The 14,055-nt window shown below is 40.2% G+C and overlaps 1 protein-coding gene across 4 annotated transcripts in view; it reads right to left on the bottom strand.

The window, feature by feature from the left end:
• Positions 1-6,423: 6,423 nt before the first annotated feature.
• Positions 6,424-14,055, bottom strand: part of EML4 (EMAP like 4) — a 146,346-nt gene continuing 138,714 nt past the window's right edge. For all 4 annotated transcript variants that reach the window (XM_053938095.1, XM_053938094.1, XM_053938097.1 and 1 more), the window contains 2 exons: positions 9,725-9,855; positions 6,424-9,257 (listed from right to left, as the gene is read on the bottom strand). In XM_053938095.1, coding sequence (XP_053794070.1) covers positions 8,793-9,257; positions 9,725-9,855 — 596 coding nt within the window. In that variant the 3' untranslated portion in view covers positions 6,424-8,792. The remainder of the gene's footprint in view (positions 9,258-9,724; positions 9,856-14,055) is intronic.

Here is a 14,055-nt window from a genome sequence, read left to right as displayed (position 1 = left end):
ACCATCTAGCCTGCAATGCAGTGTACTGGTGAGCACATTCCTTTGCCAAGAGGAGTAGGATGGCACATCCGTGCAAATCCCACCCCTTTTACAGCTTTCTCCCTCCTTTCAGTTTTCAAATTACTCAAGGAACATAAAATTATTTCCTAGAACATATTCACTGTTGAACCAACTTAACTCCATGGAGTGTTTGGAAACCACTTGTCTGTTATGATGAAGAAAACCAGTGGTGCATTCCCCTCTTTCTTTGTGTCAGTCCTATCTCCTTCCCGTAATCAACTCTCAGAGTAACCTTTCAACTCCAAACTTAGGTTTGTGCCATGACTATTTTTTAATGCTAGATTAGAATTTGCCTGGTGTGAAATTTCCATATTCATGATAAGAAGGGGAGGCTCTTTTTCCAAATGAATGTTAACAAAAAGCTGCAACTTGCCATGCACACTACAGCTCAGGGATCAAGAACTGTAATAATATATACATACATACATACACACATATATATATATATATACATATATATATATATATACATATATACATATATACATGGGCAGTGGTTGGTGCACGTGAATCAAAGAGAAACAAGCATCAGCATTGCTCAGCCAAAGCAAGTACTTAAGGGGAACAAGTCTAATCATCACACCTCAATACCTGCAGCAGAAAGGGTGTGCCTGTACTGCACTGGGCTTTTAGTTGGCATCACTATTTTGATGGGCTTCTTCTCACAACCATACCCAGTAACTGTGGAGTCTCACTCCTGCAACGTTTCATCTCCTGCTCCATCACCTGTAACTGGACGGATTCTGGATCACAAGACAAAACAATGGAGTGTTTTACTGCTGTTTAAATGAGGCTCTGCCCTGAAAATCACTCTGAGCAGAAACTCCTTGAGAACTACCAGGAACAAACCTCACGAAGGGCCTTTGAAAATGTGAAGGAAGAAGGCAAAACAAACAAATCAGGATAAGGGTGACAAAAGGGTCGCATGTTGGGCTGATCAAAACCTTGCTTATTACTTTGCACACATGATACTCATTCCCTCTGTTCCACATACATTCCATTCAGTTTTACATATTTTACAGCAACGTGGCACATCAGATGTGCAGCAAGACCATGCGCACAGAGCACAGCACCCCCAGGCCAAGCTCTTTGCACACACAGCCCCATGCAGATGCATCCAGCCTGAAACTCATAAGCCAATTCCCATGATTTCCAGTGAGACAAGTTTTCAATTCAGCAAAAAGCTGGACTGTCAGCTAAGCCATTTATGGCAGCTCTCCCCATCTGCAGCCCTTCCCCCTGTGCACAAACCCTCTTTCTGCTTGTTGCTGCAGAGTTATGATCAGTTCCCACAGGGCGATTCTGGGGAGACAGCGCTTGCAGCAGGAGATATTATAATTGGCAATAATTCAGGACCCAAAAATGGGACATAGGCCATCATTCCACTTGATCTTTTCTTACAGCACAGCTAAGCCAGAATTTCTATCACGCTATGTGTGACATTAAAATCTCTAATGTTGGTCAGGCTCCAAAGTGATGGGGGGAACTTAAGAACAAACTTTCCAGTCAAATCTGCATCAGTCTTTGTGTCGATCTGTTCCTTCACTCATTTCCAGTCAAACAGATTTAAATCCGTGGAAGAATGAAGGAAAAAAATAAAATCAAAGCAGTAAATGAGAAGGCTGCATACAAATCCTCTCCTTTCCCTTTCTGAGAAATTTATGGATTGCAATAGCCTGCATGCTGTGGCTAAACTGCAAATACTCCAGGAGAAAGCCATCCAAGGAAGTGAAACTGCTGCAGGAACACCACCTGGGTTGGCAATGGTGATGTACCATTTGGCAAGGCTCACCAAAACACTGTGACCTCGTCAGCATTCCATGGAGTGGTGGGTGGAAGAGTCTGCACAGCCACCTGTCACTCCCAAAGGGGGTACAGATGAGCCCATGGACACAGCCAGCCCATGGAGACTCCAAGTGCAGCACCAGTACAGAGAAACATCACCTGGACAGCTGAAGCCTTGGTCAAAAGTTTCTGAAGACACGAGTCCTAGGCAAGCTGAAGTTGTTCCCCTCTTTGCTGTTAGGGAGAACGACTCTGATTTAATTGTTGGAAATAACCTGGAAGGTTGTCCTATTCTTAAGGGAGAAAAAACATTCTGAAACATTATGTATAATGGAATGAAAATCTATCAGAGCAAGAGGTCTACTCAGGGAAAGATGTTTCAGAGGTACAATCCTAGGAAGGCCACTGAGAGAGCAATTTGGAAGATAGCTGTTCAAGCAGTTTGTGGGTTTTTGTTTTAGAGACTTACTGATTCTAATACAAAATACTCCAACAGAAGCAGAATTTCTATGAACACCCCCACAAAATATAATGTAAGCAGATCCATATGGCCCTGGCAAAGGGTGGAATGGACATCTGTCGTGAAAAATCCCTCATAGGTATGCTTTTTTAAAAGTTTAAAATGCTCCACATCTGTTTCCTCCCAGCTGGCAGAAAACCCATGGAACTGCAGATCTCCTGATTTGTGAATCAATCTAAAAATGCATTACAACCTTTGACATAAGAAACCCAGCTTTCCATGCTCAATGGACATTTCATTTTCCCTTTGCCAAACTTGGGGCAAATGGGATCCTTTCAGAAGCCCTGTCTATACAACAGCCATTTCACATTAGATAGCAATGAAAAATCTCTGTTTAGCATTAGCAATGGAGGACACCTGTGTCTGGACAAGATGTTGACTCTCCCTCTGCTCTCAATTCTGTGTTGTCTGGTTCTTCAAGTAAAAATTCTAATCAACACAATGCTGAAAACAAGTTTTTCCACAGAAATTCTGCCCAGGGTAGCAGGAGAGAGAGTGCCCACCAATAAAGGGATGCTGCTCTTCCTCTGGACCAGAGGAAATGTAGCAAGAGCAGCTTTGGCATACAGTTAGTGGGCTGCTCTGTGAACACACTTCACAGCTCTGTTTGCTCCCTCTGCTTTTGCTGTCAGATGGAAAACTTTTTGCCCGCTCTGCTAAAGCCAAAAGCTTTGGTTATAATTTTGTTTGTTTCTGGGTTTTTTTGGCTTGTTTTCCTGAACTATGAGGTGAGCCTCCAGGCCTCCATGATGAAGCAACAACACTGAGGTTTATCCAAGCTCCTTTTACTCAGGAAATACATAGTTTTATAAGTTCCCAGTTCCATTGCCAGTGTCCTCCCAACACCAGAGACACTCATTGTCACAGTACAAAATTCCAGGGATTTTTATACTTACATCTTGGATAGCATTTGAAGCTGTATCCGTTGTCTGATGCACACAGCTTATGACCTTCTCCTTCTGTGATTTTCCTGTATGCAGCTATAGGTGCATAGCAGGGTATGAATAGACTTTAAAAGGAAAAAAGACATTGTCAGTGCAAGGACTGATCACTTACAGAGCTGTGGAAGGGGATAAAAATGGGACACACACACAGATGCTGAGTGGATTGACGAGAGTGTATCTAAAGGAAGCTGAAAGAACTCTTAAACAGCACTCAAAGCAAAAGTCACCTCTTGCTTGCAGCCTGGGAGGGCAGTGATGTAGGCAGGGTGAGGAGCCTTGTGTTGTGTGACAGAGGATTCAGAGCAAGGTCAACTGGCAACACAAGCAATGCACAACAGAAACATGGCACTGCTGGAACATCCACAGAGGGAACAGAGCAGACCAAGAGCACTCTGGAGCACTTGGGTCACCAGACAAAAGCATGTTCTAGAAACAGGAACCTAAAAGCACTTATCAAAAGATAAAGCCGGGACTTCAGCCAGGTAACTGGCTATGATTCAGACAGCCTCCAGGAACTTAAGAGAAAGTTGGGTTTTTTTACGAGGAACCAACAAGTGTGGTGGTTACCTGAGAGCAAAAATAATGTGACCCACACAGAGCTACACAGTAGAGGCTGCTGACAAGGCACAGCCCTGCTGGAGATCACTTGGTTGGTGAGAGCTGGGAAGTGTCCAGAGGTCCCCTTCTGAAAAGGATACTGGGCTGTAAAAATCACGAGGACATACATATCCCTTAAAGATGTAGGCTGTTTCTAGATTTTGGTTCCCTAGAAGAACTTTTTGGAAGAAAGCTGTTTACTAGAATCATTGTTAAAAGTAAAACCCAGCCAAAATCTCCATAAACTTCCTTTCTCAAACCCACCTTTTAACCAACCAGTACATCCAACAGAAGGGAAAAGTTTTTATAGACTTTAGCACACAGACAAAAACTAGAAGAGGAAAATTTGGGGTGTGTGGTGGGGAACCAGAGTAGGAAACACCTCTGGTAAAAACCAGTTCCACCACTGCCTCTCCTCTCTCAATCCTCTTGCCTCACCGTTCTGTTGGGAAGGCTTCTGTGCTCCTAAACCTTCTTAATTAACTGTGAATCATCCACATCTCCCTTCCAAGCCAGGGAAAAAAAAAAAAAGGCCTAGAGCACCCATATCCATTATCCATTTGATGTTTGCATACGTGTATCTGCACACAAAGCCACTCCATGCATATTAAATACATTAAAATGTGTACACTGGCCACGGTTCTAAAGGGTATAATCCTACTCTAAGCAGTTTTTCATTCTCAGTTGATTAAAGTATTAGTACATAAAACATCTGTCAGAAATAAAGATTAGGCAATGGGCTTGGACTTGTTCAAGAGGAAAGCAAACATGCAGCACAAACATCTCTCAAGTAAAATCCATCTCACGTAATAGTAACCCTTCCACTGCCAAGAGCCCACATTTTATTAGCATGAGGCTGTGGAAATGAGAATTTTTTGGTTGGTTGGTTTGGCCAAGCCTAAATTTCACAAGGACATTCTACTTACTTCATCCTGATTCAACTGAAATACTGCAACTGAACTGAAGGAAACATTCACATCTTATGCAGTGAAGCACAAAGTAGAAAATACAGCATATTATTCAGTGCAGACTAATTAATTTTACAATCAAAATATAATTTTTGCTCATTTTCATAAACAAAACCAGAATCATTGCTTTCTAGGGACGATTTTAAAAAGTAAGAAGCTAGATCTTGATGTGCATCATATGCAAAAACTAGTACTTGTTATTTATATAACAAATATATATAACATATATATATATATATAAGAATTCCAGCAAGATCAAACCAAAGAAACTCATCATTAATTACTACCCATCCACATCCCCAGCCTGTTCCTCACCTATCCTGAAACTTCCATGGGAAAAAAAAATCCCATATGGATTTGTGGTTATATTCACAAAACCCAGTATCATTTTATCTGATTCATCCATATAGATGCAGACTGCAGGAATCCATAAGCAAGGCACTCCTTAACTTTCCAGTGTTTTACTATGAAACCATACATACATTTTAATATGGCCTTTAAGTTTTCCATCATGTAGTTTTATGCCTTCAGTGGTGCTTCCACCCTGAACTTCATCTCCACAGAACAAATACCATCACTGCAGCTTCCTGAACTGACAGCAGCTGCTGCTGTCCCAGGTGATGAGAGTGGGCATTCAGGAAGACCATACCTGGTCTTCAGGAAGACTCCTGCCTTACTGAGAATCCCAGGAAAAGAGGTAGCAAAAGCCTCAAGCTGGAGAGAAAGGGAACAGAGCATAGAAAAGCACAGCACTGCACAGCTGCAGGTGTGCTGGGAACAGCAGAGCATGACCTTGAGACATCTGCTTTGTTCCTCACAGTAGAACATTCTCCTGGTGTAAGCATTCTCCTGACAATTTGGTGGAAAAGAAGAGTTGAGGTTTCCAGTTCCACTCGAGGTGGTAATGATGGTTTTTGTTTGCTTTTCCTTTAAGTGAGGATAAACATGAGGTATTTGTCTATCTTGCAGGTTTCTTCCTTCTGTACCTCATCCTCCCCTTTGTGAAGGACAGAAAGCAGATGCAAGAAATGCAAATGATTCAAAGCTTTTGAAAAGACGGAATCTCACACAAGGAATATATTCAGCATATTGTGACCTTCTGCACCTGCAGCTGGACAGAGACTATGAGGAACGGGGAAACATTCTGGTATTTAATACATTTTAGCCAAAATAAGTTTGCACTTCTCTCATGACTTTGAGAAGAAATCTTCTGAACCCTGGAAGATGGACTGCACTTTGTAGCAGGACAAAAACCTGTTTATAACACTCTGTCACTTATCAATTAGCTACAGAACGATAATGCCAGCTGTTCGTGAAAAAGGGAAATGTCATAGAACTTTTGAGACATAAACAAGAGCAATATTTAGATCTGACAATTGTATACATGATGCTGAGTTAGCTTATTTTTAGACAGCTTGGGAGGTTTCAAAAAAAAGCATATGTTGAGAGAGTTCTTTCAAAATCACAGACCCTGACACTGCAACTATGATGACAGCACCCACTTTATGTACAGAAGGAACCAGAACAGATATGGAGAAAGACACTGCAATATTTTATTTTGATTATTTTATTTTTTTTAATCTTCAAAGTTTTCTGCCTCAAGACAGGAATGCATGATAGATAGAAATGGCTCAAACATCTTCACATGAAACACTCTTAATCATAATTCATTCACAATTATTTTTCTAAAACATCTACAGTTACATAATCCCATTTCCATCCATTATCACAGATTTAATTATTTGTTAAACAGTAGTTGCCAGCAATTGAAAGCTGTAAGGCTTTTTGCATATTAGTAGAGTCTTCTGAACTACACAAGAATATCACAACTCCTAACTCTCTTACATGGCAACCCCAGGTGACAGATGTTCCAAAGAGAAATGTGTTGCTTATGTGGAGTTCATAAAAATGACAGAGAGCTCTCTGTGCCTCATTAGCTCTACTATCCCTTCTCCTTTACTAAGATTATTTTCTAAACCTACAGCATATTCCTCACTTGTAACCAAGAACTTTGATGAGCTGATGAACTTTATCTTCCACTGCTGCTATTTGGCAAATTTGCAAGTCAGGCATACTAGAGCTCTCCAGTAAAACTATGTACAGAGCACAGTTTAAACAGATGGGTTGCTTGGAATCTGTATCTCCCTCCAGCTGAAGGGAACTACTTTGAGGTTCTCTGGAACTGTTGTAAACAAGAGGATATTTTTTTTTCTATATATATATATGTGTGTATATATATATTTATATATTTTATATATAAATGTTCTAAATGTCCTTTGGGAGTCCATTTGTTTTTATCTTTCCAAATGATGACTAAATACCTGATCTGTAGCATTTCTCCTGAGAAGATACTAGTAAGGGAATGACAGTTTTGATGCACTTTGGAATGGCACAATCACGTAAACGTTTGCACAATTAAGACTTATGAACTCATCCAAAGTTTCTAAACATGATATTCTAACTAAGAACTAAAATACCAGCACAATGCAGCAAGTTAAAAAAGAAAATTCTATGTAATCAAAATATAAACAAGTACATAGGAAATGGATATCTGCCAGTAAATCTATATCTTTTTTAAAGTAGGAAATGTATGCACTTAAGAAAAAAAATGCAGCTATCTGACAAACTTTGTAAAAAAATGTACTTTCCAAATGCATAACAAATGCCAAGATATCCCGTAACTGGCCAGGTATAGCCACATGAGAGCTGCATGGCTTAGAGCAACCTGGGGAGGGGTGGGGTGGAAATAAAATCACAAGAACAATAGATCAGCAAGTCTAGGGAAAACAAAACAAAAAAAAAATCACATCATCATCTAAATTACTGTATGCTTATATCACAACTGCTAAAGGAGCCAAGGGAAAAAAAAACAGAAAGTAGAGATTGCAGTTTAATGATTTTTAAGAATTACCTCTAAAAATTCAGAAGAAAAAAATATCAACTTACTAATTCTAAGCACCAATTTAATAATTTAAGTTAACTGTATTTATATTTTTCATACTAGGGATGGAGCAAGTTCTGCTTGAAGGCTTAAAGTTTAACTCTGGAGCCCATCTGACTTCTGTGTTCTTGTCATGCTTCTTCTGCTGTTCACATCAAAGTCACTGTAAAAGATTCTCTCAAGTTTCCAACTCTAGGCAAGCAATTCTTTGAAGAGACAATTATATCCTATAGTTTAAGTCAACTTTCAGGTCATGAAAAGTAAAACATGCCAGTATTTGGTTAGTCTGCTAGTTAAGAGTCTGTGAAAATGGAACAGTCGACACCATTCCTCAACAGGATTTGCCTTAGAACTAGCAGCACCCAGGGCAGACCAACTTTGAACACATCCAGATTCCACGAGGAATTAGTAGTGTTAGAAAATTGCATATGTGTTAGATCAAGAAGGCATTGCCATACATGTGGCATTGTTACATTATTTTTCCTCTATTTTTCTCAAGGAAAAATAAAGGAAAACAGCACTACAAAGAGCTTTCTGGTTGGTTTTTTCATTCTGTTTGTCTTGCACCTGGAAAAAGCAGCACAGTGCTTCCCAGCTGGAACAGCTCAGCGCTTCCCATTAGGTCAGTTCTTCTAGAAAGCACTTCCACATAGATAAGGTGGTCTACTTCAGCTAATTCTCAGAGCTAACCTTTTTTCCAGTATGTATTTCATGCCACTTCCTGACAGCAATTTCAGAACTGAAATGGATCTATAGTAATGTCCACTACTAACTGCGACCAGATCTTGCTACAGACCATCAAGCCAGGCCCTTGGATTGGTTCCACACATTGAACTGAAGCTCAGACTAAAAATCTCACTGAAACTCAAAATCTGGAGTGGTCATGAATCTCAGCTACTCTTCCCTATTTGAACCCTCACCCTTGTAATGAAAGCACGCACACCACGGGAAAACAACAACCACCTGAGCTGGGAGCATTAAGACACCGGTGAGTTATCCTGCTGCTCCTCCGTGACCGTGGACTCGCTGTGCTCCTCGCTCAGCTCGTTGGAGGGCTCCTCGTAGCTCGGCTCAGCGGGATCCAGGCTGCTCCCCTCGCTTTGCTCCTCACTGTGCTCCTCGCTGTGCTCTGCAGACTGCTCCAAGTTGCTCTCCAAGGAAGCCGGAGAGCTGCCAGTTACGCTTTCATTTTGGTTTATTTCATTAAAATGCTGTGGGAGATGTGCAGGAGACTGCACAGCGTTTTCACTGGCAGGGATGGGCACTTTGGTGGCACTGATATCCAGGACAATGTCATTTGGTGGCAGAGTTACCTTCTCCACGAGTTTCCACTGAATAATACTCATGTCCTTCCCTCCAGTTGAAATCAAGTGACCATCGCAATGGGTGAAGCTGACATTTGTCACATGACTACTGTGAGCACTGTATTTGTGACTTGGGGCCTATTGAAAACAAGCAGAAAGATAAATCACATGTTGACTGGAAGAGCATATGATACGGAAATTTAAAACCACTAATATTTTTGCTTAGCCCTTCAAGAGAGGTCTTAGTTCACAAAAGAATAAGGAATTATATTTATATTAGATTTCCCACAATACTTCCTCTCTTCTTTGCAACTTAGAACAGATTTAGATCTTTATAGAAAAAGTAATGGACCTCACATTAAGGCCAGCAAACACAAAGCATCAAGCCTTGTCACCAGAATTTAAGGATAACTATTGACAGTTCTCTTTCGGGTATATTGTTTTATATTATATTTATATTGTTTTACACTTTTTATTTGCTATGTAAAATTAATGGGGGGTTCTTGGTAGTATTTGCCTGTCAGGCTCCAAAACAACTATGCTGGAAGCAAGGAAAGCTTCAGGCAATGTAAACAAGCACATGGACTAGACTGGTCTAGACTTACCTTTGGCTTGGAACAGGGATACTGAAAGAGATGGACCTTACAAAAATCATCAGCCACTGCTATCACTTTTCGGTTATGGGATCTGACAAGGGCATTTATGTCTGTCCCATCCGATCCTTCGGGCCAAACTCCTAGGAAAGAGTACAGCAGATATTCAGCAATGGTGGTTTTGGTGACAAATCAACAGACAATTCATGAACAAAAATAAAATCTATAAAGCTGTGAGAAAAGGCAAGATGAACAAAAGGTAAGACAGAAATTCAGCTGGATAATGGAATGTGCATTGCATTAAATGCCATCAATATTTTGCTAGGCTAATGCTGCTCCCCCCACCCTGTTCTCCCAAACCCCTCAGTTTCAGCCAGGATAACATCTTGGGCTTAACATTTGTTTCCTGAGGTTCAAAACCTCAGTCTTGTTTAAACCTTATCTTTAGATTAAGTTTGCTGCTAAACTGGTAACTCTTAATACTGTCATTCATGCACAGACATTTTAAAGGCAACAGTGATGCTGAAGCACAAGGCAAACTCAGGTACTGTACATTGTGGTCCTACTGGCTTCTTCCCTGGTTTCATTTGTTTGACTTCTTGTACTTCAAATCTTAGTATTTGTGTAATTCAAAGAAGACAACTGATTGATGATACTCTGCACAGAAACCCAGCATGTGCAAGTTTCATAGATGTAAGTGCTGTCAAGTGCTTAAGTACAATTCAATATCATTTTAAGTCAAAAGAATGACACAGATATGTCTAGACAAAAGAATAACAACATTTCCTAGATGAAAACCACTGATTAAATTTGGGATGGGGGAGACTCTAAACAAAATTCTTTTAACAAAACATCAAGACATTAAGAGATTCCCATAATAAAACAGACAATTCACATTGGCATGGAAAGCTGAGCAACAGGTAAGCAAGGGATTGTAAGATATGCCAAAGGTACCATGTTTTTAAAATCAGATTCAGATTCCTGATTAGGTCTAGGAGCTAGGTGGAATTTTCACCCCCATCCCGAAAAACTCTGTGTCAAATTCACCAAGAGGGCTGTTGATTATCAGATATGAAAATATCTTCTTCCTCCCTTACAGTTGCTGACTTCAATAAAATAAAAACCATGTGCTGTCTACTGTTTTATACAGTAGAAAAAGCCAATTCAGAATTGCCATATCTTCTTGTTTTTAAGCAAAATGGCAAAGAGTGTTTAACTTTAAAGCTGTTTTTTCCCATTCTTCAGTGGGTGGAGTAAGAACTTTATTTTCTTTGAAGAATAACAAAGGCAGTTTGTTAAACTTGTTACAATGCCAATAAGCTACATTGTAGGTAATTTACTAATAAAGACATGAAGTGCTTAGGAAAGTCTTCAGAAACATTTTAGTGCTCTCACATCAATGAAATAAAAGTGAGAAAAAGATATACTATTTAAGAATTTTCAAGTAATTCAACCTGAATGAATTTTACCTTTCCTCATTCATTTTATATATGAAATACTGTTATCATGTGGGAGTAATAAATGCCTGAAGTTTCAGCTACCACCTTAGACAGGCTTTGACAAAGAACTATGCAATTTCCTCTTCTTTTTAATTTCCTCTTCTTATTAATTTAAGATTAAAAGGACTAATATTCAAGATTGAAGCTTTTATTAAACATCTTTTATGTTCACCAAGTCCTTTAGCTGCTCCAAAGGTAAGGCAACCCTTTGTGATAAGACAGCAGGATTTGCTTTCAATGCATCAGACAAACATGAAAAAATCCAAGACATTTATATGACTGAGTCTTGAATTATTAAGATAACTGCAAAAATTCTTAATAACTGTAAAAATAACAAAACCCCCAAAGTAATAGGACTTTATATTATAAGGCACAACAGCGGCACTTCAATTTTAACAAATTCTGCTAACCAGCAGTAAGCCTCTCAAAAGAATCTGTTCAGGCAAAACTGTGGGAAATGTGCAGCAAACCCCAGACTGACTTCAAGCGTTCGGGGTGCAGAGTGATGACACTGCTGAGCCAATAGTAATAGCAACTGCCAAAAGGAGTGATGCTGTTCTCATCCAAACCACACATTTCCATCCTCCCCCTCCTGCTGACAACAGTGGGATGCCTGATCCTATGGCACACTACCCACAGAGCTGAATTGTAAAACACATACCCTCAAAAGCCCAAATCCCACAAACTTAACCCTCTCTCCTGAACATCAGTGAGCAGCCCCTGGCTTGCCTGGATCCCTGAGCCAGCTGATCCCTTGCCAGATTAGCAAATATCTGATAGATTGGCTTAGCTGCACTGTCTGATTTAATGGGAAAATACTTGCCTTTGTCTGAGGTCAAACCATAACTTTAAGATCCTGCAAAGGGTGTCAGACTAGCAGACAGTATAAAATTAGGGCGTGATGCATCTTGGCTAGGAAGTTTAAATATATTCTGTTCTGCCCTGGAATACCATCACATTATCTGCTTTATCTATTTCATGCCCAGGTTCTCTGGCACACTGAAGATTTTGAGAATAGTTGAAACTAATTAATCTTAATTCAGAAGTTGAAGTTTGTATTCATCCAAAAGAAAATGTAGACAGAATCAGGAGACTTAACCACTTCCAAAAGCAATAAGTAAAATGGTCTCTCAAAACAGTGGTTATGGGAGCTGCTCATGTCCAGGCTGGCCCCAGTCAGTAATAACAGCTTCTATCTAACAGCTGTTAAAAAGACAAAGCCAGTGATCTAGATGTGAAACCAAACTCTTTCTGCACTCTCACATCTCACCTCCTTAGGTTAGGAGTAAAGGACACTTCTGGGAAAGCCCTGGGATTCACTCCAGAGAGCTGCTGCCCTAATTCTGTCTGCTCTACTACCAAATGTAGTGGCAAAAGTTCAGTAGTAACATAGTCTGCTACCTCCATGTTTCTGGTAGATGTAAGTACTCTGTAAAAAATGTTGAATGTTTCAGCTCCAAGCCTATTCCATAAGGAAAATGCAGTCCTTACAAAGTGTTTTCCTTGTTCCTGGTGAAAGACATCATATTAGCATCAGCGTTTTACTTTTCACTTTCTGTGGCCTTTCCTGAATCTTCTGATACTCCATTTTAGAAAAGGCTTTTGTGCTGCACTATTACTGCAGTCACAGGAGCAAAGCGAGTGAGGAAATGATTGCTGTGGTCCAATTCCTTGTTAGCCTAGGCTTACATGATCAGAGTATCAGGAGATGCTCTGATCATGTAAGCATCCTGAGATGCAGGAAATTCACAGAATGACTAGGTCGGAAGAGACCTTCAAGATCATCGAGTCCAACCCATGCCCTAACACCTCAACTAAATCATGGCACCAAGTGCCACATCCAGTCTTTTTTTAAACACATCTAGGGATGGTGACTCCACCACCTCCCCAGGCAGGCCATTCCAGAACTTTATCACTCTTTCCATGAAAAACTTTTTTCTAATATCCAACCTATACCTCCCTTAATGCAGCTTAAGACTGTGTCCTCTTGTTCTGTCAGTTGCTGCTTGGACAAAGAGACCAACCCTCACCTGATTACAACTATCTTTCAGCAAGTTGTACAGAGTGGTAAGATCACTGAGAAGAGATGCTTCTACTTCACCCAGATAGACTGAATAAAGACACCTGCAAATACACAGTCTGGTTCACAGTTCTCAGCCTCATGGAAGCCAGTATTTTTATCAAACTAGCAATAAGCAACAATATTTAGCTCCAGAAAGAGCAAGCTCCTTTTTTTTCTGCTACCTACCAAGCTCCAAAGAACTCAGAAATATTCATGCAGTCTATCAATTAGTCAGCTTCCTTCTCTGATCCTTTTTTTTTTTCCTATTGTCTCAGATCTTTGGTATCCAAAAAGGAAATCATGCCTGGTTATTAAGCACCAAATGCCCTCCACCCAACCAATATGCCACACCAACCTCAATCCTTTGAGGCTACTTGCTCATTAAGCACATGACAGCCCTTAAATGCACAAAAGCTGTCAGAAGCTACAGAAAGGACTCACACTTCTCTGATTTTCTTCTATCCTGCATGTAAGCTGGTATTCAAAGTTGACCTTCTAGTAGCTGTGAAGAGAAGATTTGTAGATCTAATCCTCACCTCTAAAGAATTTGCTGATTTATTTGCTTTTGGTATTTTGACTAGAACAGAGGCAGGTGCCTGATCTCAGTGGCAGAAGAGAGATGTTTCCAACCCTGGTCCCAGAACTTCACTGGGAGGCTGAGCCTTACTTTTATACCCCTCACAGAGGGGCTCCTCATTTATGGCCAACAGACCTGCCTACAGCAAAAGCAATTTGAACTATTTTGCCAGTCTAAAATGGTACTATTAAAAGCAGATCTGTCA

Source organism: Vidua chalybeata, chromosome 3 (assembly GCF_026979565.1).
Source record: "Vidua chalybeata isolate OUT-0048 chromosome 3, bVidCha1 merged haplotype, whole genome shotgun sequence".
Taxonomy (NCBI): Eukaryota; Metazoa; Chordata; class Aves; order Passeriformes; family Viduidae; genus Vidua; species Vidua chalybeata.
This window is presented reverse-complemented; position numbering and strand designations above follow the sequence as displayed.